The 27,407-nt window shown below is 53.5% G+C and overlaps 1 protein-coding gene across 1 annotated transcript; it reads left to right on the top strand.

Moving 5' to 3' along the window:
- The first annotated feature begins 299 nt into the window (after positions 1 to 299).
- On the top strand, positions 300 to 27,407 carry PLLP (plasmolipin). Its single transcript, XM_033218519.1, has 4 exons — positions 300 to 608; positions 21,440 to 21,613; positions 24,920 to 25,042; positions 26,462 to 27,407. The coding sequence occupies exons 1-4, from the start codon at positions 474 to 476 to the stop codon at positions 26,576 to 26,578; spliced, it is 549 nt and encodes a 182-aa protein (XP_033074410.1). The 5' UTR covers positions 300 to 473; the 3' UTR covers positions 26,579 to 27,407.

Genomic DNA, 27,407 nt, shown 5'->3' with positions numbered 1-27,407 from the left:
GAGTCGCTGCGCAGGGCCTAGGCCGAGGGGTGCACAGCGCGCAGGAAGCGCCTGGGAGAGCGGTGTCCCCCGTGAGCCATCACCAGTTTATCCCTAGGCGCGGAAGCCACCATGGCTTGGGCGATTTGCCCAGGGGGAGGCAGGCGAAGCGGTCTAGGCTGGTGCTGGCGGAGCCGATTCACGGACCGGGGTTGTTTACTGGTCCCGGGAGTGGACGCGGCTGCCCACGAACCTGTCGCGGCTGGAGCGGCGGCGGCGAGCAAAGGGTTAAGGGGGCGGCCCTGGTGGCGGGGGCGGGGCCGGGATCTCGGCCGCACCTGGCGCCCCAGGCTCCCGGCCCCGACGCCTCCTGCAGCTCCGGGAGCAGCACCGGGATCCGGAGCCTCGGGGAAGAGCGGCGCGGGAGCCGGCACCCACCGCTGGAGGGGCGGCGACGGCGGCCGGAGCGACCTCGGGAGGCAAGCGGAGCCGCCATGGCCGAGTTCCCGTCGAAAGTGAGCACGCGGACCAGCAGTCCTGCGCAGGGCGCGGGAGTCTCGGTGTCGGCGCTGCGCCCGGACCTGGGCTTCGTGCGCTCCAGCCTTGGGGCGCTCATGCTGCTGCAGCTGGTGAGAGCGCGCGCGGGCCCACTGGGCTGGCCGGGGGCTCCCGGTTCGGCCGGAATGGGTGAGGGACTCCGGCGCTGCGTTCATTCTTCGCGAACCTTGCGCTCCCCACCCGGGCTCACACGCTCACCGAAGCGCTGCGTGTACCCCTAGGACGCTTCCCGCACGGACGCCCTCAAGATGGCCCTGCAACCCTCTCACCACGAGACTCCCCTGTGGCCGTCCCTGCGAGTGTCCCTACAGAGTAGGGCCGTCCCTACTCTGTGCACCGTGTACAGAGTGCCCACTGCCCGTGCCCCATCGTGCCCCCTCCAAGGTGGTTACCAGCGGCCACAGAGAGGCCCCCACTGGAGCCACAGTCACTGCGCACAACCCCCCAACCCTTCCCACGCCTCCCTTCCCTCCTTTCTCTTTTTCACCCCTCTTTCTGCCCGAACAGTGCCCCCAGCCCTCCACAGAACCTAGTCTGAGGTAAAGTCCACTCTCTAACCATCTTCTGCTCCCAGCGGCCCCGCGTGGCCGCACCCCAGAACATTCCTCATCTAATCTAGAGGGCACATCCGACTCCCCAACACGCACACTCAGGTACTAAACTGTGGGCGCCCGCGCAGGAGCCGGGCTCTTCTAGCTTTCTCTGGGTGACCCGCCAGGTTTCAGCCGGTTTGGCCAGCCCCACGGGGCCTAGATATCGCACCCTGCGCTGGAGGGAGGGGTTTGTGGGTAGCCAGGGGCAAGACTCCTACTCTCTCCCAGAGCCCTGTACAGACCCCAACTGAGGCGGACCCATGGGAACATCCTCCACTCCCAGCCACAGGCCCGGATGTTAGCTGCTGCTTCTGCCACCCTTTCGTGAGGGTCTGGAAGCTGGGTGGGTGCCCTGGGTGGGTGAAGGCCTGATACATTTTCAGAGGACTCGGGTGGATTTGGAGTTGCGCCGGGACCTATTTTCCTTTGCAATCCAGCGAGTGGAGATTTCCCACTGTCTCCTACTGCTGGGTGCTAGCAGGGCTGCCAGGCCCGAGCTGGAGGGCAGGGTGGTCGCTTTGGTGCCAGACCCTGGGCTGAGGTCCAGTCTCCCTCCGCTGACCTCTCCAGGTGCGGGCCCACCTCCACCTGCGTCAGTGCTATCTCATTTCAGGATTTCTCAGGGCTCTGTGGGCCCCCTCCGCAGCCTCTTAATCATCCTGGCGGGTTTGTTTAAAATTTAGATTATTGGACTCCACCCCCGGAAAAAATGTGCAATTGGAATTTGAATCTCAGGAAGTATAGCCAGAAATCTACATTTTTAACTCTTCTCCCAGAGTTTTTTGTTTGTTTCTCTTTTGTTGGGTGGGGGAGAAGATTCTATCTTCTGAGGAAAGAGATCTAGTTCCTGGAATCATTTAATTCTGCAGATGGGGAGAGCCACTGACCCCGCCACTGCTGGAGTGGCGGCTCTGAGATGGTTGTGAGGGGCACAGCCATGAGCAGCTGCTGGGCCAGGTGGGTGTGAGAAGTGGTGCAAAAGGGCAGAGGAGGAGGAGAGCAATTCCACGACCAGGAAGGCTTCTTGGAGGAGGTGGTTTTTGAGCAGAGACTTCACTGAAATCTGAGGCAGAGGCAGGGAAAGGATGTTCCAAGGGCCGGGAACAGTGTGAGCCAAGATGTAGTGACGAGAAAGTTGAATTAATTTGCAGGGAGTAGCCAACAGGTTGGTGGTGCTGGAGTTGAAGCACCTGTTTCTGATGTGGACAGAAGCCAAGGGTCTTGTGTCATCTCTGCAAGCTACAGGGTCTAGGGTCTGTTGGTGACCTGAAGAGGTTTCGGAACAGAAGAGGAATCTTGCTGGGTGCAGGATGATGACCAGCAAGATCCCTGTGAGGGATCCCTCAGCATGCGTGGTAAAGGAGATCCTGAGGCTGGCCCCTGACGGACAGGAGGATTGCTTGTGGCCAGAAGTTCAAGACCAGCCTGGGCAACATATTGAGACCTTGTCTTTACAAAAAAAGGAAAAAAAAAAAAATAGCCAGGCATGGTGGCGTGCACCTGTGGTCTCAGCTACTTGGGAGGCTGAGGTAGGAGGACCCCTTGTGCCTGAGAGTTTGAAGCTACAGTGACTTTGATCGCACCACTGCACTCCAGCCTGGATGGATGAGACTTTGTCTCAAAAAAAAAGAAAAGAAAGAAAGAGACTAACAATAGGGGGAATGGAAGGCATTGGAGTAAGAGAAGGATGTTGCTGTGGGCTGCAAGGGTCTTGGTAGCTTCTTCTAGAGAAGGCTTGTGTTCCTGATTGGGGGGCGGGGGCGCATCCCTTGTGGCCTCAGCAATCCAGCCCTGAGCATCTGGGTCCCATTACATAAATGTAGACATTGAGGTCTAGGTAGAAGGACTCACCAGGAGTCCTGTAATAGAGCTTGGCACTTGGGTCTCTTGACTCTCAGGGACTGGGTGTGAGGGAAGTGGGCTCCTTTTGCCCCCTACCTGCAGTGCCTTTGGGAGGATGAGGGTCTCCCATCAGAGTTCTGAAAATGACCTGCACATTTTAGTGCCTTAGAAATCTGCTTGTTGGGGCCAGGTGTGGTGGCTCACGCCTGTAATCCCAGCACTTTGGGAGGCCGAGGTGGGCGGATCACAACGCAGGAGATCGAAACCATCCTGGCTAACGTGGTGAAACCCCATCTCTACTAAAAATACAAAAATTAGCTGGGTGTGGTGGCGGGCACCTGTAGTCCCAGCTACTGGGGAGGCTGAGGCAGGAGAATGGCATGAACCCGGGAGGCGGAGCTTGCAGTGAGCTGAGATCACGCCACTGCACTCCAGCCTGGGCGACAGAGTGAGACTCCATCTCAAAAAAAAAAAAAAAGAAATCTGCCTGCTGGAGAAGCTGCATCCTGAGCTGTTTCTCTGGCAACAGATAGTTCTACTGGGTCTGAAATGGGGTATGTGGGCGTTCATCCAATAGTCACCGCCATCTGCTGGGAAGCCATCGTAGCTCCCATCTATCAGGCCAGCACTAGGCTCAGGCCCTTTGCCAAGGGCTTTAGATCCTCTTAGTCGGCCCCGTTTTACAGGTAAGAAAACTGAGGCTCAGAGGTCAGTTCTTTGCCCAAGATCTCACAGCCCTCCTCCACAGGAGTGATTTTTCTGACTTTTCTGGCCCATGGTCTTAATGACCACATGTGGCTTTGCTGCTACCTTCCCAGGGTTTGTCATGGAGGGAGTGGTGGGGACCCCAGGCCCAGTGCCCACTTTCCAGGGCTCTTGGTCAGTGAGAGAGATGCTCAGAGGATGTGCTTCTCTCAGAGGGATCGGAGAAGGCTGCATGGAGCAGGAAATAAATGAGAAGATGGAAGCTAATTCCCCATCAGACCCCTCTGTTTCCCAGGATTTGATGAATGTTCCTGGTGTGCTGGGAGGAAGGGGAGGTGGGTAGAAAAGCCCCCAGCTCCTAGAGAAGGAGATATACTTTTCATTCACTATCAGAATGTGTCCTGAAGAACCAACCTCAGTATTCTTTACAGATGTCTGGTGGTGTTCATTGATTTATCACTATCCTTATTCCTTGTAGATTCAGAAAGAACACCAAATGGAATATGAGATTAAATCACATAAGACAGAAGAGTTAAAGCAATGTGTCTTTAAAAGCTGGCAGTGTGGAGGGGAGAATTGACTTGTAGCAAGTTTGAGGCTGTTGATTCTTTGTTGAACTTCCTAGCAGCCTAGGCAAAAAGGGAAACGAAGAATTTATGCAGATAGCCTCTAAAAAAGGAGGCAGGTCTTTGTTTTTTTTATTTTATTTTTTCTGACCAATGGATTCATGTCACAAGGCATGCAAGTTTGATTTATAGACAACTCTTTTGGTTAAAAAAAAAAAGGCCTCAGTGCTATACATTTTTGTGTGACTCAGGTGGAAGAATGCAGAAGGCGTGGTTATTTGCTTAAGGGGAGCTCCCAAAGCCTTTTTACAATGAGTATAAAGTATTGCTATTAGGTGCCCATCTCTTATTTTTTCAAGCCTCCCCAAGCCGTGGGGAGAAGGATGATCTTATCTGGATTTATTAATAAGTAAATAGGCTCAGAGAGGGTGAGGAACTTGTCCAAGGTCACACAGGATAGCGTGACAGCTTGGCTTTGCACTTTGATCTGGAAATCCAAAACCTGACTCTAGCTAATCCTCATCTTGTTTATTTTGGGGGTGTGAGGTTCTAGAGTGCTTTGGAGTGGGAAAAGGGGGACTTCAGGAAGGGAGACTCATCAGGGGCTAAGGCCATCAGAGAGGGCTTCCTGCCATAGGAAGGGAGAAGGAGGATCAGGACAGACCAGAGCTTGTACAGAGACCTGTCAGTCAGTAGGCGCCCTTAAGGCCCAGGACGTGGAAGCTGTGTGAATGCCCTGTGGCAGTAAGGCCATTTGGTTTGGTACCTTCTGTCCTTCCATTTTGCCCCACCTCCTGGGATTGGGGGTGGCCACACAATTCCCACTTAGGTGAATAACAGATCAAAACCTCACCTAGCTGGGCAGGTGGCAGGGTGGCACATGCCTGTAGTTCCAGTTACTTGGGAGGCTGAGGCAGGAAGATTGCTTGAGCCTCAGAGTTTGAGGCTGCAGTAAGCCTTGATCACGTCACTGCACTCTAGCCTGGGTGACAGAGCAAGACCCCTACTTTTTTTTTTTCCTCAAGACAAGGTCTTGCTCTGTCACCCAGGCTGGAGTGTAGTAGTGTGATCACAGCTCACTGCAACCTCAACCTCCCAGGCTCAGGCAATCCTCCCACCTCAGGCCTCCTGAGTATCTGGGACTACAGGTACATGCCACAATGCCTGGCTAAGTTTTTATATTTTTTGTAAAGATAGGATTTCATCATGGTGCCCAGACTGGTCTCTAACTCCTGGGCTCCAGCAATCCATCTGCCTTGGCCTCCCAAAGTGCTCACAGGTGTGAGCCACTGCACCCAGCCCTACACTCTTAACAATAAAAACAACAACAAAAAAAAACAGAAGAGAAGGCTGAGGCAGGAGAATCGCTTGAATCCAGGAGGCAGAGCCCTTGCAGTGAGCTGAGATCACATCACTGCTCTCCAGGCTGGGTGACAGAGCAAGACCTTGTCTCAAACAAAAAAATAAAAATAAAGAAAAATAAATTAGGTAAATAAAGGTATGAAAAAAATGGACAGCTTGCCGTGCGCTCATACAGAATATCCCTAGGTATATTGCTGTGGGGGAAAAGCATGGCCTGGCACATGCACAGAGAGCACCCATCTGTGGTTAAGTGAGGATATGGGTTTTATGTAGAAATATGCATCCACTCACCCTGGAATGAGACACATGGCATGTGGTTGCCTGGGGTGAGGGCAGCTGTGGGGCGTGGTCAGTCAGGGATGAGCGAGATTGCATTTTCATGATTACCCTTTCTACCATTGGAGTGCTTTGTATTGTGTCTCTGTAATTTTTTTCAAAGAATAAAACAATTCCATCTCCCTAGATCTCCCTAGATCTCCCTGATCTTCCATCTCCCTAGATCTCCCTAGATCTCCGTGATCTATGGGGTGGCATAGAGAGTGTTGATGGGAACACAGGCCTGGACGCTGAGAGCCTTGGATTCAACTGGCTCTGTTCCTTTCTGGCTGCGTGATCGTGGGGGAATTCCCAAATTTCCCTGAGCCTCACTTCCTTGTCTGTCAGATGGTGGTGGCAGGATCTAGATCATGCCTGCAAAGAGCTAGCCTAGCCCTGTATGTGGGAATGAAGGACAGTTTGGATTCACAGGGTTATAGGAGCCGCGGGTTCTTATGCAAGCATAAGAGGTCCCTTTGCAGCATCTCCAACATGAACTTGCATGCTTCCAGAGGCAGAGAGTTCAGTTCTTCTTAAGGCTCCCTGCTCCATCCTTGGGTACTTGGGAGTGTTGGAAAGTTCTTCCTTATGGTGATACCGGCTCTGTCTCCAGCCCCAGGAGGCAGACCAGCTCCTCTGCAGATGGAGGGCAGGGCAGGGACTGAAAGTCAGCTCTGGTCTCCAGGAAGGGGCTGCCTAGATGAGATTGTTGGAGTCTGAGAGAGGTGTGAGCAGGGCTTGGTCACACTGGGATTGCAATGTCTGAGACTCGCAGGGCCTCCCTTAGCACTGAGATTTGTGGGTGGTTCAGTCTTTTTAGTACAGCATTCCAGGCTCTGCATGCCCAGTATCTTCATCCAACCCAGCTCCGCTGCACAGAGCAATAAATGCCTTGTATTGTTAATTCCCCTGACACTCCCCACTTACTGCCACGGGGGAAATATTGAGTGTTTGGGAATTAATTTGTAATTACATTTTGAATATATGAGTACATTCTCCTCACAAAATAAAAACCTGTACAGATTACGCTAAAGCTGTAGTTGGATTACCCACCTGTGTCCCTAAGGGGACAACTATTTGGGGTGTTTCTAGTCTTTTTTCCTGTACATTTTTGAAAACATTGATGGTTTTATTCTGTATCCTTTGTTCAGCAAGTTGCTTTTCTCATACTCAGTGCATCTGAGAGCTCTTCATGTGCTCTGTCGTCCAGGCTGGAGTGCAGTGGTGTAATCTCCACTCACTGCAACCTCTGCCTCCCGGGTTCAAGCGATTCTCCTGTCTCAGCCTCCCGAGTAGCTGGGACTACAGGTGCCTGCCACCTCACCCAACTAATTTTTGTATTTTTAGTAGAGACGGGGTTTTATCATGTTGGCCAGGCTGGTCTTGAACTCCTGACCTCAGGTGATCCGCCTGTCTCAGCCTCTCAAAGTGCTGGGATTACAGGCATGAGCCACAGCGCCCCGCCACTCTTCATGTTCTGAGACTTGTCTTCCTTCCTTGTAAACTGTTGTGGAGTAACCCACAGTGTCCCAGTAGCCTCTGCTCATTTGGCTGTTTCTCTACTGATGGAATTGTTTTATTCTTTGAAAAAAATTACAGAGACATAATACAAAGAACTCCAATGGTAGAAAGGGTAATCATGAAAATGCAATCTCGCTCATCCCTGACTGACCACGCCCCACAGCTGCCCTCACCCCAGGCAACCACATGCCATGTGTCTCATTCCAGGGTGAGTGGATGCATATTTCTACATAAAACCCATATCCTCACTTAACCACAGACGGGTGCTCTCTGTGCATGCGCCAAGCCATACTTTTCCCCCACGGAAATACACCTAGGGATATTCTGTATGAGCGCACAGCAAGCTGTGTCCATTTTTTTCATACCTTTATTTACCTAATTTTCTTTTTCTTTTTCTTTATTTTTTTTGTTTGAGACAAGGTCTTGCTCTGTCACCCAGCCTGAAGTGCAGTGATGTGATCTCAGCTCACTGCAAGGGCTCTGCCTCCTGGGTTCAAGCGATTCTTCTGTCTCAGCCTCTTAAGGAGCTGGGATTACAGGCACATGCCACCGTGGCCTGGCTAATTTTTATATCTTTAGTGGAGATGGGGTTTCACCATGTTGGCCAGGCTGGTCTCAAACTCCTGACCTCATGTGATCCGCCCGCCTTGGCCTCCCAAAGTGCTGGGATTATAGGCATGAGCCACCACACCCAGCTCCTAATTTTTTAAATAGGTAGTATATTTACAATGCTCAAAAATAAAATAAAGTGGGAAAGAGTACAGTGAAAAATCTCTGTTCCTTTTTGGTTAAAGTTGACTCCTTCATGCCCACTCTCAGTTTCCTATATCCCATTTTAAGACTTTCTTTAAGGAGATCTATGCAAATGTAGCTGTAGATTCCTGTCTCCCCTCAGTTTCTATACTCTCCCCAAGATATATAGTCTAGCCACATCCTTCTGCACTTTTTCTTTTACACTTAAAAAATGAATCTTGGGGGTCCTTTTGTCTCAGTGTGTGGAGTGCAATTGCTTCTTTCTTTGTGGCTTCTGTAGTGTTCCATGATGCAGCTGTGGTGTGACCGTGTGGTCAGTCCCTTTGTTGACCAACACTTTGGGTTTTCCATTCCTTTGCTGTTGCGCACCCTGCTGCAAGAAATGCCACCAAGTGCATCTGTATGATACGTTTCCAGAAGTGGGACTACTGGGTGGGGGGGTATGTGCATTTGGGATTGTGATGTAGATTGCCAAATGCCTTCCGGAGAGGTCACACCCTTCCTGCCCGCAACAGCATGCCTCCTGGAAGGTTCCTGTTCCCACAGCCTCCCAACATGGTGATTTAACACACTTCTGGATGTGCCCCAATCTAATAGACCAAAATGATAGGTCAATGTAGTATCATTTTCATTTCTCTTTCTTTTTTTTTTTTGAGATGGAGTTTTGTTCTTGTTGCCCAGGCTGGAGTGCAATGGCGCGATCTTGGCTCACTGAAACCTCTGCCTTCCAGGTTCAAGCAATTCTCCTGCCTCAGCCTCCCGAGCAGCTGGGATAACAGGCATGCACCACCACGCCCGGCTAATTTTTGTATTTTTAGTAGAGATGGGGTTTTGCCATGTTGGCCAAGCTGGTCTTGAACTCCTGACCTCAGGTGATCTGCTGCCTCAGCCCTCCAAAGTGCTGGGATTACAGGCATGAGCCATGATGTCCAGCTAATTTTTATATTTTTAGTAGAGACAGGGTTTCACCATGTTGGCCGCGCTGGCCTCGAACTCCTGACCTCAGGTGATCTCCCAAAGTGCTGGATTGGTCCCTCCTGTTTGTCCAATGGGGAGAGGCCAGGGTGGTACCCCAGGGTCTCACAGGGAGTTGTGGGCAGGGAGACAGGTCAAAGGTGAGGCAGAGCCCAAAGCCTGAGCTGCTGGGGAACAGACCCAGGCCTGTTCTGGGATGTTCCAGCTTTTATTTGGGGCTGGGGTCAGATACCAGATGAGCTTTTTCACATCTGCCACTCTGTGTGAGGGTGGCAGGATGGGAACACTGTCCCCCTAACTTTTTTTTTTTTGAGACGGAGTCTCGCTCTGTCCCCCAGGCTGGAGTGCAGTGGTGCTATCTCAGCTCACTGCAAGCTCCGCCTCCCGAGTTCATGCCATTCTCAGCCTCCTGAGTAGCTAGGACTACAGGTGCCCGCCACCACGCCCTGCTAATTTTTTGTATTTTTTAGTAGAGATGGGGTTTCACCATGTTAGCCAGGATGGTCTCGATCTCCTAATCGCATGATCCGCCCACCTCAGCCACCCAAAGTGCTGGGATTATAGGCGTGAGCCACTGTGTCCAGCGCCCACCCCTCAACTTTTTTTTGAGACAGGGTCTCACTCTGTCACCCAGGCTGGAGTGCAGTAGTGTGATCATGGCTCACTGCAGCCTCGACCTCCTGGGCTCACATGATCCTCCTGCCTCAGCCTCCCAAGTAGCTGGGACCACAGGCATATGCCACAATGCCTGGCTAATTGGCTAATTTTTTTGTTTTGTTTTGTTTTAGAGATGGGGATCTTGCTTATGTTGCTCAGGCTGGTCTCAAATTCCTGGGCTCAAGCATTCCTCCTACCTCAGCCTCCTAAAGTGCTGGGTTTGCAGGTATGAGCTCCCCTTCCCCTGTCACCCAGGATGTGGGGACACTCCCCTGGAGACTACTTTATTTGAAGAGAGCATTACTGCTCTTGAGGCCAGAGCTGAGAGGGGGCAGTGGCACAGCTCGAACCCAGGGCAACTGGGATAACAAGAAGTTTATAGTCTCAGCACCCCAAGGCCACCTCATCCTTCCATAGGCCCCTCCAGAGAAAGAACCAGCTGCTGTTGGGAGCATATAGAGCTTCACCAGCCCTGTGTACCCTGGTCTTGGCCTGCTGGAGGAATGGGGGGTGCTAAAGTGAGGGTCTTCCTCTCTCCCTGGACTTCCTGCGACGCTGGTTCTACACCCACTGCTGGCACTGATGTTCTGGGTGACATGAACATCAGGGGCCTGGCAAGGTAGTTGCGGGGGCGAGGATTGGAGGGAATGAATGCAGGGCTCCACCAGGGACTTTACAAGGAGGGTAAGGCCTTCCTGGGAATGCTCTGTGTAGCTGGAAGGGCCTGGGTGCTGGGGAGGCTCAGGTAGGCTTTGTGGGGTAGGCCTAGGAGACCCTGGGAAGGAGGGAGGAAGCAGAGAAGGGGACCTGCAGGCAGGGAGCTCTGAGTTTCTGAGATCCCACCTGCGAGTGCTGCCACCTGCTCTGGGAGCCAGAGAGGGCCTTGGAGTGTCACTCAAGAGGCCCCCACCTGCCTTCACACACCTGAGGGCTGCCTGTGGAGGGAGGACCTGCTTGGTCTGACCAGAGGGCAGAATGGGAATGGGGTAGGAATAAGTAGGGGGCAGTTTGAGTTCAAGTTGGGAAGACGTTTTTTCTTTTCTTTTCTTTCTTTTTTTTGAGACGGAGTTTTGTTCTTGTTGCCCAGGCTGGAGTGCAATGGTGCGATCTTGGCTCACTGAAACCTCTGCGTCCAGGTTCAAGCAATTCTCCTGCCTCAGCCTCCCAAGTAGCTGGGATTACAGGTGCCTGCCATCATGCCCAGCTAATTTTTTTGTATTTTTAGGTGAGATGGGGTTTCACCATGTTAGCCAGGCTGGTCTGGAACTCCTGACCTCAGGTGATCCACCTGCCTCGACCTCCCAAAGTGCTGGAATTACAGGTGTGAGCCACCATGCCCAGCTGGGAAGACTTTTCTAAAGCCCTAAGGGGAGACCTCACAGCAAGGATGCAGTGGTAGTGGCTCCTTGGCTGCAAGTACACGTGGGGGCTGTAGGACCTTGCTGGGGTTCTAGGGGTGGCTCAGCCACCAGGGTACGTGTGCTGCAACCTCTTCTGCCTTTGGCATTGAATTGCTCTCTGCTCTGAGACCCAGGACTCAGAAATAACAGATGATACGATGAATGCCTTGGAGGAGGACCAGGTCTGAGCCCTCACCTCCAGCATCGTCCTCCTGCCATAGCCCCAGGAAGCAGGGCCCATGCGGGAGGTGGGGGTGGGGTGGTTGTGGCCTGGGGTGGGGACCCTGGCTGCCAGGCTCCCCACTGTGTTCCCAGGGCCTAGAACAGCGCCTGGCACAGTTTGTTTAATGACTGAATGACTCTGTTTAGTGACTTACATGCCCATTTTTCCTATGACAAAAGAGAGCTTAGGGCTGTTCAGTACTGCCCAGGTCTAGTGGATCTGGGGCTGGGTTCCGAGTCTGCTGTCGCCTTCCTGGAGAGCAGGGATGACTCTAGGATCCTCGAATGCTGGAGTGCGTGGCACGGGAATTCCAAGGTGCCCTCCCCTTCGCACACGCAGGGGGTGGTGTGTGGCTGTGTTGTGGCCAGCTCAGGCGCCCGGAGCCTCTGTCCCCTGCCCCTTTGTCTCGTGTGATACAATGGGTGGCTTTTTGTCCCCATAAAGTCCCTTTCACTGTAGAGAGAAGGGCCAGAGCGGGGGTGGGGGCCGAGCCTGGCCAGGCTGAGTTCTGAGTGTCCTTGGCTTGCCCAGATGTGTCCCCAGTGAGGGGGACCCCAGAAAGAGTTTACTTTGCCACCCTGTGTGCGTTTCCTGGATGGAGCAGTGGGGAGAGACAGGCTGGAGCTGGAGAAGGACTCGGGGGCCTGGAAAGCACTCCGGGGCCATGGATGGACTTGGGGGTGGGGGAAGGACTCGGGGGCTGGGGATGGACTCGGGGGTTGGGGATGGACTCGGGGGCTGGGGATGGACTCGGGGGCTGGGGATGGACTCGGGGGCTGGGGATGGACTCGGGGGCTGTGAAGGACTCGGGGGCTGGGGATGGACTCGGGGGTTGGAGATGGACTCGGGGGCTGGAGATGGACTCGGGGGCTGGGGATGGACTCGGGGGCTGGGGATGGACTCGGGGGCTGGGGATGGACTCGGGGGCTGTGGAAGGACTCGGGGGCTGTGGAAGGACTCGGGGGCCGGGGAAGGACTCGGGGACTGGGGATGGACTCGGGGGTTGGAGATGGACTTGGGGGCTGTGGAAGGACTCGGGGGCTGGGGATGGACTCGGGGGCTGAGGATGGACTCGGGGGCCGGGGAAGGACTTAGGGCTGGGCCAGGCAAGGACTCGGGGGCCAGTAAAGGACTCGGGGGCTAGAAAAGGGGGTTGTGGATAGAGTCGGGGACTGCGGATGGACTCAGGGGCCGGGGAAGGACCCGCTGCCGTGGCCCGTTTGGCCATCACATTGTTTCTAAAACCTTTGGTTCAGTCACCTATGTTTAAAAAACTGATTTTTGCCAGGTGCGGTGGCTCACGCCTGTAATCCCAGCACTTTGGGAGGCCAAGGTAGGTGGATCACCTGAGGTCAGGAGTTGGAGACCAGCCTGGCCAATATGGTGAAACCCTGTCTCTACCAAAAAGACAAAAATTAGCTGGGCATGGTGGTGGCGCGCACCTGTCATCCCCTCTACTTAGGAGGTTGAGGCAGGAGAATGAGTTGAACCCAGGAGGCAGAGGTTCCAGTGAGCCAAGATTGCGTCACTGCACTCCAGCCTGGGCAACAAAGTGAGACTCCATCAAATAAATAAATAAATAAATAAATAAATAAATAAATAGCTGATTTGCACATAAAATCCAGACTTCTAGTGTCTCTTGAAAAATTAGAAACTTTGGTCACCCCAGGCCTGCATTCCCAGCAGCCACTCCAGGGACTCCCCAGCCCACTGTAGTCATTCCTGTGACCTGCCAGCCCTGGCAGCTGCTGAGCTTAAGCCTTGGAGTGTCCTCCAGGCCCCGGCTGCCTTCCTGCCTCATGGCTCCCCTCTCTGGGATTTCCCTCCCCCAGCCCCGGACTGTCTCACAGCCTTCCCTACTGCTCATGACTGCTATGGCTTTTAACATTTTCTTTCACATAGGTTCATATGTATGACACACCTATGAGGTGACCAGGTGTCTCCCTAGGGCCCCCATACCCTAATTCCCTCACTTGTCAGATGAGGAAACAGACCAGAAAGGTTAGGTGACTCCCCCAAGGCCACACAGTGAGCCCACAAAGGTCTGACGCTACCCCGGAAGTGAGGAGAGTGAAAAGAGTTGGGGTGACTGTCTTTGCATGAGTTAGCTCAGTGCCCATAGGGTTGGTCGAACCCCTCCCTTTGGGGCCCTGGAGGAGGCCCATGTTCAGGACGGTTAACCTCAGGCCGTGGGGAATCTCAGAGATCAGTGAGCCAAACCTCCCTGCTTCCACTGTGCCAAGGGGTGAAGGGGTCTGCCCAAGGCCCCTCAGCCTCTGAGGAGCTGAGAGAGTGCAGCTCCAAGGGAGATCTGAGGGCGGGCTGGATTTCTGAGGCCTCCTGTGGGAGCACCACTGCCTTATCTGTCAGGTGGGTGGGGCTGGCACGGGCGTGGGTCCTTATCTGTGCCCGGGCTGTGCCTGGTACTTGAATGTGGATACCGTCATTCTCTCAGTGAGGCCTCACACTCCTGAGGAGCCGCACACACCATGGCGAATGCAGGAAAGTAGGCCCAGGGTGCTGACTTGAAAAGCCATGTTCTTAACCCCTCAGGGTGATCATGACACCTGGCCATGTTGAATATTAAGCCTATGCTGGTTGCCGGTCTAAGTACCTTCTTCAAAACTACCACAGGGCCCAGGCAGGAGGATTGGTTAAGCCTAGGAGTTCTAGGCTAGCCTGGGCAACACAGGGAGACCCCACCTCTACAAAATTAAAAATAGCTAGGTGTGGTGATGCATGTCTGTAGTCCCAGCTACTCGGGAGGATGAGGTGGGAGGATCGCTTGAGCCCAGGAGGTCGAGGCTGCAGTGAGCTGCAGTAGTGCCACTGGACTCCAGCCTGGGTGACGAAGTGAGACCCTGTCTCAAAAACCAAACCAAACCAAACCACCCTAGGCGGTAGACACATTTTGAAGATGAAGGAAGATGAAGACTAAGGCACAGAGAGGCTAAGCCACTTGCCTGAGGTCACACAGCTAGTAAAGTTGGCAGGGTCAGAGCGTGAACTCAAGGGGTCGATACACCACCCCTCCAACAGAACCGATGCCAGTGTCACTCAGGTGAACAAGATTATGACACCCATCCACAGATTCAGAGAGCAGCTGAGAAAAACCTATTCGTTTTCTGGGGCTGCCATAACAAAGTTCCACAAACAGGGAGGCAGAAATGTATTGTCTCAGTTACTGAAATCAAGGTGTTGGCAGGGTTGCTTTCTTCTGGGGTTTCTGAGGGAGAGTCTGTCCCATGTCCCCCTCCTGGCTTCTGGTGGTGACCGGCAAGCCTTTGTGTGCCTTGGCTTACAAATGCATCACTCTCATCTCTGCCTCTGTCTTCACATGGCAGTCTACCCCTGTGGCCTCTCTGTTCACATTTCTCTTACAAGGACACCGGTCATTGGATTAGAGATGCCCCCAATCCAGTATAACCCCCCCTAATTTGAGCATGTCTGCAAACACTGTTTTCTTTTTTTTTTTTTTCTTTCTTTTTTTTTTTTGAGACGGAGTTTTGCTCTTGTCACCCAGGCTGGAGTGCAGTGGCACGATCTCGGCTCACTGCAACCTCTGTCTCCTGGGTTCGAGCAATTCTCCTGTCTCAGCCTCTCAAGTAGCTGGGATTACAGGTGCGTGCCACCATGCCTGGCTAATTTTTTGTATTTTTGGTAGAGGCGGGGTTTCACCATGTTGGCCAGGCTGGTCTTGAACTCCTGACCTCAGGTGATCCGCCTGCGTCAGCCTCCCAAAGTGCTGAGATTACAGGCGTGAGCCACTGCACCAGGCCTTGTTTTGTTTTGTTTTGTTTTTGAGACAGAGTCCTGCTCCGTCCCCCAGGCTGGAGTACAGTGGTGTGATCTCAGTTCACTGCAACCTCCGCCTCCTGGGTTCAAGTGATTCTCCTGCCTCAGCCTCCTGAATAGCTGGGACGACAGACACCCGCCACCATGCCCAGATAATTTTTGTATTTTTACTAGAGATGGGTTACTCCATATTGGCCAAGCTGGTCTCGAACTCCTGTCCTTAACTGATCCACACGCCTCAGGCTCCCAAAGTGCAGGAATTACAGGTTTGAGCCACCACGCCTGGCCAGACCCTGTTTTCAGATAAGGCCACATTCCCAGGTACTAGGGGTTAGAACTTGAACATATTTTGGGGAACACATTGCAAACCACAACAAGAGATGAGAAAAAACTTCCCTTAGAGTCATTGAAGGGCACACGCCCTGCAGGAACCTGGCCTGTCTGGCTGTCAGTGTTGGCAGCTTCTGGGAAAACTGTAATAACAGGGTTTCGCTGGAGCGAGGAGTGCCTCTTGGTCGGGCATTTGTGATGAATCTTCTCTCTGATCCTGCAGGTGGTTTTAACAAAAACATCTCTTCGTTACCCGATTGTTTGGAAATTCTTTGAAGATGCAAAGGTCCTTTTTGACACTGTAGTCTTCATATATAAAAAAAAGTTCCTAATCTGAATTCTTCAGGTTTTCAGAAAAGCAAAAAAAAAGGCCCTGTGCCCTTGAGATTTCCAGACAGTTCCCTTTGTTTATCTGCAGGACCTGTCTGGGGAGGCACGGCAGGGACCTCAGAGAGCTAGGAAGGAGGGGATGATGTGGTTTGCCTGTGTGTGTAGGGGAGAGACACTTAGATGTTGGTGTAGACGCCTCCAGAGAAACTCGGGGACAGATGAACACGTAAGCAAGAGAGAGACCCACAGGGCCCAGAGGTGAAGGCACAGAGTTCTGTTCCCGATACTCACATGGCACCCTCCCTGCCCCTCCGTCACCTCCCTGGGTTTTTGCCTATCATCACCTTCCCGGTGAGCTCTTTCTTTTTTTTTTTTTTTTGAGGCTGTGTCTCGCTCTGTCGCCCGGACTGGAGTGCAGTGGCCGGATCTCAGCTCACTGCAAGCTCCGCCTCCCGGGTTCACGCCATTCTCCTGCCTCAGCCTCCCGAGCAGCTGGGACTACAGGCGCCCGCCACCTCGCCCAGCTAGTTTTTTGTATTTTTAGTAGAGACGGGGTTTCACCGTGTTAGCCAGGATGGTCTCGATCTCCTGACCTCGTGATCCGCCCGTCTCGGCCTCCCAAAGTGCTGGGATTACACGCTTGAGCCACCGCGCCCGGCCCGGTGAGCTCTTTCTTGGCCCCTTATCCAGAATGGCAACCATGACCCCGTTGCCACCCCCATTCCCCTTCTCCATAGACATTTGTTAAATGTATGAACCCAGAGAGATGCCCACAGTGAGGCCTGTGTTGGGTGCCCTGTCCTGAGCAGGGTCTCTCTGGGGGGACTGGGCTGGGGGCTCAGGGACCAGGAGAAACCAGTCTGTGTGGTTCAAATACAGGAAAGAACCTTCCTTGTTCTAGGGCAGAAACCGAGGCGGCTCCCCAGGCACAGAGCCAGGCAGCACAGCCAGAAGAACGCCAGAAATTCCCACTGCTTATCCTCCAGCTTCATCTGGACGCTGCGTTCGCTGATCTGGAAACCAGGGGTGGGGCTGGAGCACAGGGCAGGGCAGGGCAGGGACGGAGGGAGCCTGGGTGCCCAGCCCAGCCTAGCTCTTGGAGCCAGCTGAAGTGTCCTCATTTTTCACACTTCACTAAATAACTCATAGTAGCGCAGGTTCCAAGGAAGCACAGATCTGGGTTCTTGCCCTTCCCTATCCTTTTAAAATGTTTATTTATTTTTTGAGATAGGGTCTCTGTCACCCAGGCTGGAGTACAGTGGTGCGATCATAGCTCACTGCAGCCTTGACTTCCCGGGCTCCATTGATCCTCCCACCTCAGCCTCCCAAGTATCTAGGACCACAGGCACATGCCACTATGCCCAGCTAAATGTTAAATTTTTGGTAGAGATGGGGTTTTCCCATGTTGCCCAGGCTGGTCTCGAACTCCTGAGCTCAAGTAATCCACCCACCTCAGCCTCCCAAAGTGCTGGGATTACAGATGTGAGCCACTGCACCCAGCCTCCTGCCCTATCATTTACCCACAGCACATCGCCTCCTGAGATTCCCTTTGGAAGATGGGGATAACAAACAGAACATTTGAGGAGGGTCTGGTGATGGAGAAATCAATGAGACGTGTCTGGCACAGAGTGGGAGGGCATTGAGGGGCTATTGTGGCCGAGGCTGTGAGTCATGGGACAGGTGATTGATAGGCGTATGATAGTGGAAACCTGAGTTGGTCTTTTCTTGATTTTTGGTCCATTGCATTTTCTGACTTTCCTTTAGTTAGTTGGAAGCAGGCAACACAGTGGCAGCAGAGTCCCATAAAGAATTGGCTTTCAATGAAAAAATAATTGTTTATCCAGGACACGCCCAGTTCTCACCTGGAGAAGGGACAGAGGCGTGCTGCCTGAAGTGTTTGTTCTCCTTCAGAACACTGGCCTCCTCCCTGGCTCTGGGGGTTCGTGGCCTCTCCAGGTGTGGCTGTTGTGAGACATCTTGCCCTGGGTCCACACTGGTAAGGGCTCTGCCCCCAGCTTGGTGTGTGACAGCGGTGTGCGGCTCCGCCCTGGCTTCTTCACCTCCCTACCCTTATCTGGCCTGCTTGTGGCGCTGAAAGGAGAGTGCTGACGGGCAGCAGAGGCTGGCAGGGTGCTATGTGTGTGGGGGAGAGGCGGGCAGGGTGCTGTGTGTGGGGGAGAGGCGGGCAGGGTGCTGTGTGTGGGGGAGAGGCGGACAGGGTGCTGTGTGTGGGGGAGAGGCGGGCAGGGTGCTGTGTGTGTTGGGGGGAAGGGCCCCTGGAGCTTCACCCCAGTGTGGGGAGGAGCAGTTGCTGAGCCTTGGAGAGAGGGACACTTTCCCTGGGCCTCCTACTTTGGGCTGAGCCCCTTACTTGGGTTGGGGGGCGGGGCAAGGCCAGGGGCAATTCACAGATGGACACCTGCTTCTTATTATTTTGTTAATTTAATTTTAATTTTACTTAATTTTAATTTTATTTATTTTAGTTTATTTTGAGAGTCTTGCTGTTGCTCAGGCTGGAGTACAGTGGCACAGTCATGGCTCACTGTAGCCTCAACCTCCCAGGTTCAAGCGGTCCTCCCCCCTCAGCCTCCCGAGTAGCTGAGACCACAGGCACACCACCACCACACCCGGCTAATTTTTAAATTATTTGGTAGAGATGGGCTCCCTGTATATTGCCCAGGATGGGGTTTTGAACACCTGGGCTCAAGCAGTCCTCCTACCTTGGCCTCCCCAAATGCTGGGATTACAGGCATGAGCCACCACACCCAGCCCCGCCGCTTCCTCTTTTTTTTTTTTTTTTTTTTTTTGAGATGGAGCCTTGCTTGACGCCCAGGCTGGAGTGCTGGAGTGCAGTGGCACGATCTCAGCTCGCTGCAAGCTCCGCCTCCCGGGTTCACGCCATTCTCCTGGTTCAGCCTCCCGAGTAGCTGGGACTACAGGCGCCTGCCACCTCGCCCGGCTAATTTTTTGTGTTTTTAGTAGAGATGGGGTTTCACCGTGTTAGCCAGGATGGTCTTGATCTCCTGACCTCGTGATCCGCCTGTCTCGGCCTCCCAAAGTGCTGGGATTACAGGTGTGAGACACCGCGCCTGGCCATCTGGCTTCCTCTTTTAATACACAGCACCTGTGCAGAGTTCTGATCTCTGTCACCGATGAAGAAATAGGATTGTTAGCTCCTAAGCACATTGTGTATTTAGCGTATATTATGTGTCAGGCACTGTTGGGCACTGAAGATATAGCAATGAACAAAACCCAGAATCTTCCTCGGAGAGCAGGGAAGGTACTCGGTCAGCGTCACACAGCCACACGGCTTTTGAATTCCAAGCTCCAGACCCCACCTGCCACTTCCCCATTGGGCCACACCCTTCCTGAGCCAGACCCTTGGGGGATGGGGAGGAGGTGGAGGAAGGAGGGTTGTGAGGGCTGAGGGCTCCCTGGGCCAGCTCAGCTACAGGCGTGCCCCAGTCTTGTCCCTGGCTTCTGCAGGGATCCATGCAGGAGCTTCCCTTCTGGTCCTCAGCGAGGGTGCTTTTGGGTGGGGTACCTGGCAGGCACCCCAGCTTTAGCTGTGCTCTGGGCCTGGGGCCCTCAGGTCCTCTAGGGGCTGGCGGCACCCCTCAGCTGCTGGAAGCAGCCAGGACTTTCTGTCTCCAAAGCCTAGCAGCCAGAGGAGGGCCCTGTTCCGGAACCGCTTCTCTGATCCCACTGACTTGTCCTTGGGCTGGTGGCAAGGTCACTACGCAGCCTTGGTGCCATGTACCTGTGTGCCGACCAGGGGAAAAAGAGGACACTTCTGTGTGTCTTGATTGGCAATGGAGCCTTTCTCCAAAGCTAGACCCTTGTGTCCTCTCTGTGGCCAGGGATTCCAGAGAGTGCCCTCGTGGAGAAGTGGGGGTGGGTAGGAGGGACTGGGGAGGCCCAGGATGGCCACATCCGAGGTGCCTCTGGGGGGCCTCCAGGAGCTCCCTGGGCCCTGCCCCTGCTGGCCCTTTGTTGGCCCGCACCAGAGACAGTCTGCATGGTGAGTCGACAAACCTGCCTACAGAGAATTCTCTGTGGCTGTGAGGACTGGGGCCTGTGCAGTCTACCTTGGACTTGTGGAATCATAATAAAAAAAAACACTTCTGTTGCAGTCATTTATGTGCATGAACTTGTGGGTCCTCACAGTAGCTCTACGAGGTAGGAATGATCATTATACTCATTTGATAAGCAAGGGTGATTATACACTTGCCCAAGGCCACACAACTGGTAAGGAGAGCCGGGATCGAAGCCAGGCAGCTGGGCTCCAGAGTCCATGCTGTTAGCCACTACCCATGCTCTGCTGGGATGGTCGGGCCCATCCTGCCACGTGGGAACGGCGTGACAGGTAGGCCCCTTGGCTTCCTGGAGGCCCAGTTTCACCTGTGAGATGGCAATACCAGTATAGAAGGGCATCTCGGAGAGCCAGAGACGTGGGGTGTCAGGCAGAGGCCCTTGTGATGTTCTCTGCTGGGCCCAGCTGGGAGGGAGGACACAGGGCTGTTGTCTTCCTGCCTCTGGGACTGTGGTGACTTGAACTTTCTTTCAGCAGCTTTTACTGAGCCCCTGGCAGGGCCTAGGTCCTGTGCTGGGTGTGGGGACGCAGCTGTGAGACAGCCACGGCCGTTCCCTCGTGGAGCTTGCAGTCTGGGGCAGGGAACAATTATGGCCCTGGATGGTGGGTGCCTGGGGGGCCCTGTGAGCGCTGACAAGGGCTCTGGGATGCAGGCTGGAGGTATGGGGGTGTCCTGGAGCACCTGACATCTCAGCTGAGACCTGGAAGAGGAGTGTGAGTACAGGTCAGGGCCCCAGTACAGTGGTGTACCGCATGAGCCAAATCAACATTCCTTTTTTGAATTTTTTCTGTTTTTTGAGACAATTTCACTCTGTCTCTGAGGTTGGCTTGTGGTGGCATGATCATGGCTCACTGCAGCTTCTAACTCCTGGGCCCATGTGATCCTCCACTTCAGCCTCCTGAGTAGTTGGGACCACAGGTGCACACCACCATACCTGGCTGACTATTATTTATTTATTTGAAATGGATTTTCGCTTTTGTCACCCAGGCTGGAGTGCAGTGGCGTGATCTCAGCTCACTGCAACCTCTGCCTCCCAGGTTCAAGCAATTCTCCTGCCTCAGCCTCCCAAGCAGCTGGGATAACAGGCAGGCACCACCACGCCCGGCTAATTTTTGTATTTTTAGTAGAGACAGGCTTTCACCATGTTGGCCAGGCTGGTCTCGAACTCCTGACCTCAGGTGATCCGCCCACCTCAGCCTCCCAAAATGCTGGGATTACAGGTATGAGCCACTGCACCCGGCCTTAATTTTTCTGTAGAGATGGGGACTTGTTCTGTTGCCCAGGCTGGTCTTGAACTCCTGGCTTCCAGCGATTATCACACCGTGGGTTCCCAAAGTGCTGACATTACAGGCATGAGCCACTGTGCCTGGCCAATATTTCTTAGCTAGATGAGAAATGAAACCGCATCTCTGGCCGACCCTGCCCTGTCTGACCCTCCTAGGTGCTGGGGCTGCTGGTGTGGGCGCTGATTGCGGACACCCCGTACCACCTGTACCCGGCCTATGGCTGGGTGATGTTCGTCGCTGTCTTCCTCTGGCTGGTGACAATCATCCTCTTCATTCTCTACCTGTTTCAGCTGCACATGAAGTTGTACATGGTGCCCTGGCCACTGGTGGTGAGTCTGGGTGGGGGTATTGGAAGTGGCTATGACAGGACGTGACTTTCCCTAAAAGAAGTGGCAGGGTATGGGGGGGTCTCCTGACATCCTCACTGACCTAAGCTGGTCTGCAGAGCCAGGGGTGGCGGTAAGGATTGATGGTTCAGGGGTCCAGTTTTTCTATTTTTCCTTCAAAACAGTGTCTCACTATGTACAGACTGGAGTGCAGTGGCTCGATAATGGCTCACTGCAGTCTTGAAGCCCTGAGCTCAGGTGATCCTCCCATCTCAGCCTCCCCAGTAGCTAGGACTACAGGCACGTGCCACCATGCCCTGCTAGTTTTTTTTTTTTTTTTTTTTGTAGAGGAAGGGGGGTCTCACTTTAGGCTGGTCTTGAACTCCTGGGCCCAAGCAGGTCTCCCACTTTGGCCTCCCTCCCAAAGTTCTGGGAGTACAGGAGTGAGCCACCACGCCCAGCCTAGGTGTACGGTTTTTTGGGGAGCCGTGAGCCAGGAAGGACACGGGCTTGACTTTGTCCCAGGAGGAGAGTAGAAGTGAGGGGCTGTTGAGTAGATTTATAAGAGGCCATTTGGAATCTTAAAAATATTTTTCCCGGCTGGGTGTGGTGGCTCACACCTGTAATCCCAGTACTTTGGGAGGCTGAGGCGGGTGGATCACCCCTGAGGTCAGGAGTTTGAGACCAGTCTGACCAATATGGTGAAACCCCATCTCTACAAAAAATACAAAAATTAGCCAGCTGTGGTGGTGCACCCCTCTAGTCCCAGCTACTCAGGAGGCTGAGACAGGAGAATTGCTTGAACCCAGGAGGCAGAGGTTGCAGTGAGCTGAGATCGCGCCATTGTACTCCAGCCTGGGTGACAGAGCAAGACTACACCTCCAAAAAAAAAAAAAAATTTTCCTTCTCCGGGTGGTCAGAATTTGTGCCTGTGTTGTGTGGGTTTGTGAGATTCTAGTGGGCCCAGGCAGGCAGCCCTGTGGCTGGAGGCTGGGGGCAAGCTCTCAGATGTTGCCTAGGCCAGGGCTTCAAGTGTGCAGGACAAGCTGGGGCACCCGGCTGCTTGCAGGTGAGGCTCTGAGGCCTGGGAGAGGCTGGTCTCCCCAGGTTTGCCCCAGGACAGTCTTCCCAGGACACAAGGCTGAGAGCGGACATGGGAAGTACCCTGGCCAGACACACAGAAAGCTGCTGGTTTTTTTTTTTCCTCTGACCCGGAAAACCCCTGCAGCTGGGGTCTGAGGCTTTCAGTGAGAAGAGAGGCGAGAAAGGCACATGATTGTAAGACAAGCAAGGCTGGGACTAGGCAGCATTGTTTGGAATTCAATGACTTTTTAAACCGAGGAAACGTGAGTCATCCTCAAGACAGAATGGGTTTGTTAGATCTTGACGTCCCTGGCAGAAACAGGCAGCGTTTGCAGGGGTCGCTGGGCTTGCAGGGAAGATTTTGGGGCAAGGAGGCGGCACCCTGATTTCCGGGCTCAGGGTCCACCCCTCCCTCATGTCCCAGGAGCCTCTAACAGAGAAATCTCTGGAGATAAAAGCCTGTGTGTCTCTTAGGTGCGGATCTGGGGCTCCAGCCGTGGCTGTTAATGGAAGGAGGCTCCCTTCAGCCACGATGGCAGGGCATTGCTTCTTGTGCTTCTGGACCCTCAACGAATGGGGCAGAGAGGGCTTAACTGCATCTAGAGAAGGCTGGATTAGCATGGCCAACTTGGGATTTTCTGGCATGGGGGTTGCAGACCCCTACAGGATCCAGGCAAGATATGTGAGTGAATTGGGTCAGGAGGGACCCTGGAGAAGCCAGCATCCATCTGCCCATCGTAAGCTGCCTCTACTCACTTCATCTGTTGCTAGTGGGTATGCAACCCCCTTGGCGCAGAATCTTTTGATATCTTAAGATTTCTTTTTTTTTTTTTTTTTAGACAGAGTCTCACTCACTCTGTCGCTCAGGCTGGAGTGCAGTGGTGTAATCTTAGCTCACTGCAACCTCTGCCTCCTGGGTTCAAGTGATTCTCCCGCCTCAGCCTCCTGTGTTGCTGGGATTACAGGCATTCACCACCACTCTTGGCTAATTTTTGTGTTTTTATTGGAGACGAGGTTTCACCACATTGGCCAGGCTGGTCTCTAACTCCTGACCTCAAGTGATCTGCCTGCCTTCGGCCTCCCAAAGTGCTGGGATTACGGGCATGAGGCACTGCACCTGGCCAAGATTTTTTTAATATGAAATTTTTACATGAAGTTTTCAGGTTTTCATGAAATCTAATTTTATGATGTTGGTAATTTTTAAAAGGTATATTGGACAAACCGAATGAATGTTTGAGGGCCATGCGTTTGAAGACTGTAAATGGGCTCCTGGGGCCAAGCGTTTGAGATGAGGGATTGGGGCCTGGTTGTCAGCAGAGGGAGGGCCCCTTCCTGCCAGTCTGGTTCTGTATCCAGCTGGGAATATCTGGTCCTCCTGGTCCTGACCCTGGCATTTGCTTAGAGCCTCGAGCTTAGGATGTGGCCAAAAGGGAGACAAAGATTCTTCCCCCTGGAGGCAGAGAGGGATGTGAGGCCCAGCCCCAGGACTGGCCACAGAGCCAAACCTTGCAGTGGTACCAGGGATAGCCTGGGCTTGGCCCTGGGCCATACTTGGAGGAGTGGCCTGTGTGTCTTTAGCTGGTACAAAGAGATGGGTAGTGGACTGGCCTCTTTCTGTGAGGAATGGGTTTGGCACTGCCCCTACCCCATCACTGAGGCCTTCCTATCATTCCCCTTCCCCAGCCTCAGGTGTGTTCATGCTCCCTGCTTAGCAGGCTTCCTGGGGACCAGGGCTTGATAGGCTGACCCCTGGAAACCACGGCCACTTGAGGCCCTGTTGGTGGGAAAGACCCAGGTGTTTGCGTCCCCTTCCAGTGGCTACTCAAGGGGTGTGCCAGTGGGAACAAAGAGGCCCCAACTGTTGGTCTCCTTGTGTGTCTTTTTTTTGAGACAGGATCTCACTCTGTCGCCCCAGGCTGGAGTGCGGTGGTGTGATCATGGCTCACTGCAGCCTCCAACTCGTGGCACCAGGTGACCCTCCCATCTCAGCCTCCCAAGTAGCTGAGATCACACGCGTGCGCCACCATGCCTGGCTAACTTTTTTATTTTTTGTGGAGATGGGGCCTACCTATGTTCCCCAGGCTGGTCTCTAACTCCTGGGCTCAAGCGATCCTTCCACTTCAGCCTCCCAAAGTGCTGGAATGACAGGTGTGATTCCACCATGCCCAGCCTCTCTTTGTGTCTTAAGCCTTTTCTCTCCCCACTCCCTACCCCCATGTCCTGCAGTTAATGATCTTTAACATCAGCGCCACCGTTCTCTACATCACCGCCTTCATCGCCTGCTCTGCAGCAGTTGACCTGACATCCCTGAGGAGCACCCGGCCGTATAACCAGCGTGCGGCTGCCTCGGTGAGTCTGCTTCCCAGGCTCCCTCGGTGGTCTGCAGGGTCTCCGCCCCAGTACTCACGCTGCTTGCTTGGTCTGAGGCCAGGCACCTGCCACCTCCTGAGAAATTGTCACCTGAGTGCTCAGTGGGTCTCAGAGGGGAGCGGGGCTGCCTCCAGGCTTCCATAATTAACAGTGGGGAGTGATGTGTGGTGGGCAATGGAAGTTTTGGGTTAACTATTTTTTTTTTTTTTGAGATGGAGTCTCGCTCTGTTGCCCAGGCTGGAGTGCAGTGACGCGATCTTGGCTCATTGCAACCTCTGCCTCTTGGGTTTAAGTGATTCTCCTGACTCAGCCTCCCAAGTAGCTGGGACTACAGGTGTATGCTGCCACACCAGCTATTTTTTTTTTTGAGATGGAGTCTCACGCCCGGCTTATTTTTGTATTTGTAGTAGAGATGGGGTTTCACCACGTTGGCCAGGCTGGTCTTTCGAACTCCTGACCTCAGGTGATCCGAATGCCTCGGCCTCTTAAAGTGCTGGGATTATAGGTGTGAGCTACCACACCCCGCCTGGGTTAACTGTGGAACCTTGTTGTAAATCAACTGTGCCACACTGACTTAGGGTCACATGCCCCCTTGGCGAATGTGAAAAACTGGATGCTCTCCCACTGACAAGTGCACGTGCAAAAACCTTTTGGTTTAAACCATTCTGGGAGATTCATAGGCTCTCCCGTGAAACCCAGACCCCAGGCCCACGTCAGGTGGCCAGTGAAGTGGCTGCAGTCCCCTCCACGCCTGTCACCCTTCACACCACCAGGCTCTGCACACCGTCTCCTCCCAAGATCCTGCGACACCCACAGTGAGGGAGAGGAAGGGACTACCAGTCCCTTTTGACAGACAGGAGGCTCCCGCTCAGAGAGGTTGGACTCCGGGCCTGGAGCCACGGCCAAGCCCAGGGGAGGGCAGGGCCTCGATGGGCACTCATTTGGTTCCTTACTCTTCCTGATGAGGGCAGTTTTGAAATCAGCAAATTCAGTGATGGGGACAGAGATGGGGAGCTTCTGAATGTGGCTGCGGGTGTTAGTATAGAGGTGTGAACTGGTTCTAGAAAAATTCCTAGGGTGGCCTTTGAATGTTGTCTTTTTAGAACGAAATCCTTGTGAGATGTCCCCTCTGTCACTCTTATCTTGTCCTTCATTGTCCTTATCACAATCTGATAGGCCCCGCCTGTGGTTCTTAGCTGTTTCCCCTGCTTAGAAGGTAATGTTGGCATCCCAGGACCCTGGTGCTCATCAGCTCCATGATAAACAGCTGTGAAATGCATCTGGCTGAGTGTGAGATGGTGCAGCTGCCAAAACCCCTCCTGCCTGGCCTGAGATCTGGTTGGAGCTTGTGTCACTGTTACCCTCTTGGTCCTTACACCCTTCTTGCCTCTCTTTCAGTTCTTTGCATGTTTGGTGATGATTGCCTATGGAGTGAGTGCCTTCTTCAGCTACCAGGCCTGGCGAGGAGTAGGCAGCAATGCAGCCACCAGTCAAATGGCTGGTGGCTATGCCTAAACCACCTGTGCCACGGCCCTCTCTGGGGCTGAAGCCGCTGCTGGGTCACAGAGCAGGGTCACCCTGCAAGCCCGAAGCTGGGGAGCCCTGCGCCGAGTCAACCCGAGAGCGACTGCACTTGCTCCTCTCTGCCCATCAGACACAAGCTCTCACAGTGCTAAGGAAGCAGGCCCAGGCTGGCAGGCATCTGGGCTTACAGGAGGCCAACCACTAAGACCTCCTCTCCATCCCCCTTATTCAGTGGAAGGTGACGGGGGATCTGAGGCTGTGTCTCTGTCTTGTCTTTAGAGGACTTCAGCGTCCAAGACTGGGGCCTACCCTTCTCACCAGCACTAAATGCACTAACAAGGACTCCTGACCTGCAGCCCCAGAGCCACCGTAGTATAAGCCTAACAAGCAACATGTAGCATCTTAGTCTTCATTCCAGGAGAGCTGAGCAAGCTTATGAAACCACTATCCTTCCTTTAAACACTGTTCCAACCGACCTCTCCCTGGAGCCAACCTGTAAAAAGTGGGTTATGATTGTTGACAGCATGGTCTTCCCTCCCTGCATTTTAGACATACCAGTTACTGAAAACAAATCAGTTTTAAGTGACTTCTCAATGCTGAAAAGCCTGTCCAGGTTTCCTTCACTTTCCCAAGCCTCTCTCTGTAATACTGCCTTTGGGCGAAGCTAACATCAGTGCTGACTGCCTCCCTGACCCTGCTGACTAGGCACATGGGACGCGAAGGAGGGAGGGAAGTGAGGCCTTGCCTGGCAAGTTGTCATGTGGTTGGTGGTGACTGTTTTATTTTTTTTTAAATAAAAAGATAAGAGAAGTTATTTGGA

The sequence above is a fragment of the Trachypithecus francoisi genome, unplaced genomic scaffold (genome assembly GCF_009764315.1).
Source record: "Trachypithecus francoisi isolate TF-2019V2 unplaced genomic scaffold, Tfra_2.0 Lachesis_group10, whole genome shotgun sequence".
Lineage (NCBI taxonomy): Eukaryota > Metazoa > Chordata > Mammalia > Primates > Cercopithecidae > Trachypithecus > Trachypithecus francoisi.
The sequence above is the reverse complement of the archived record's forward strand: the minus strand, read 5'-3'. Positions and strand labels throughout refer to the sequence as shown.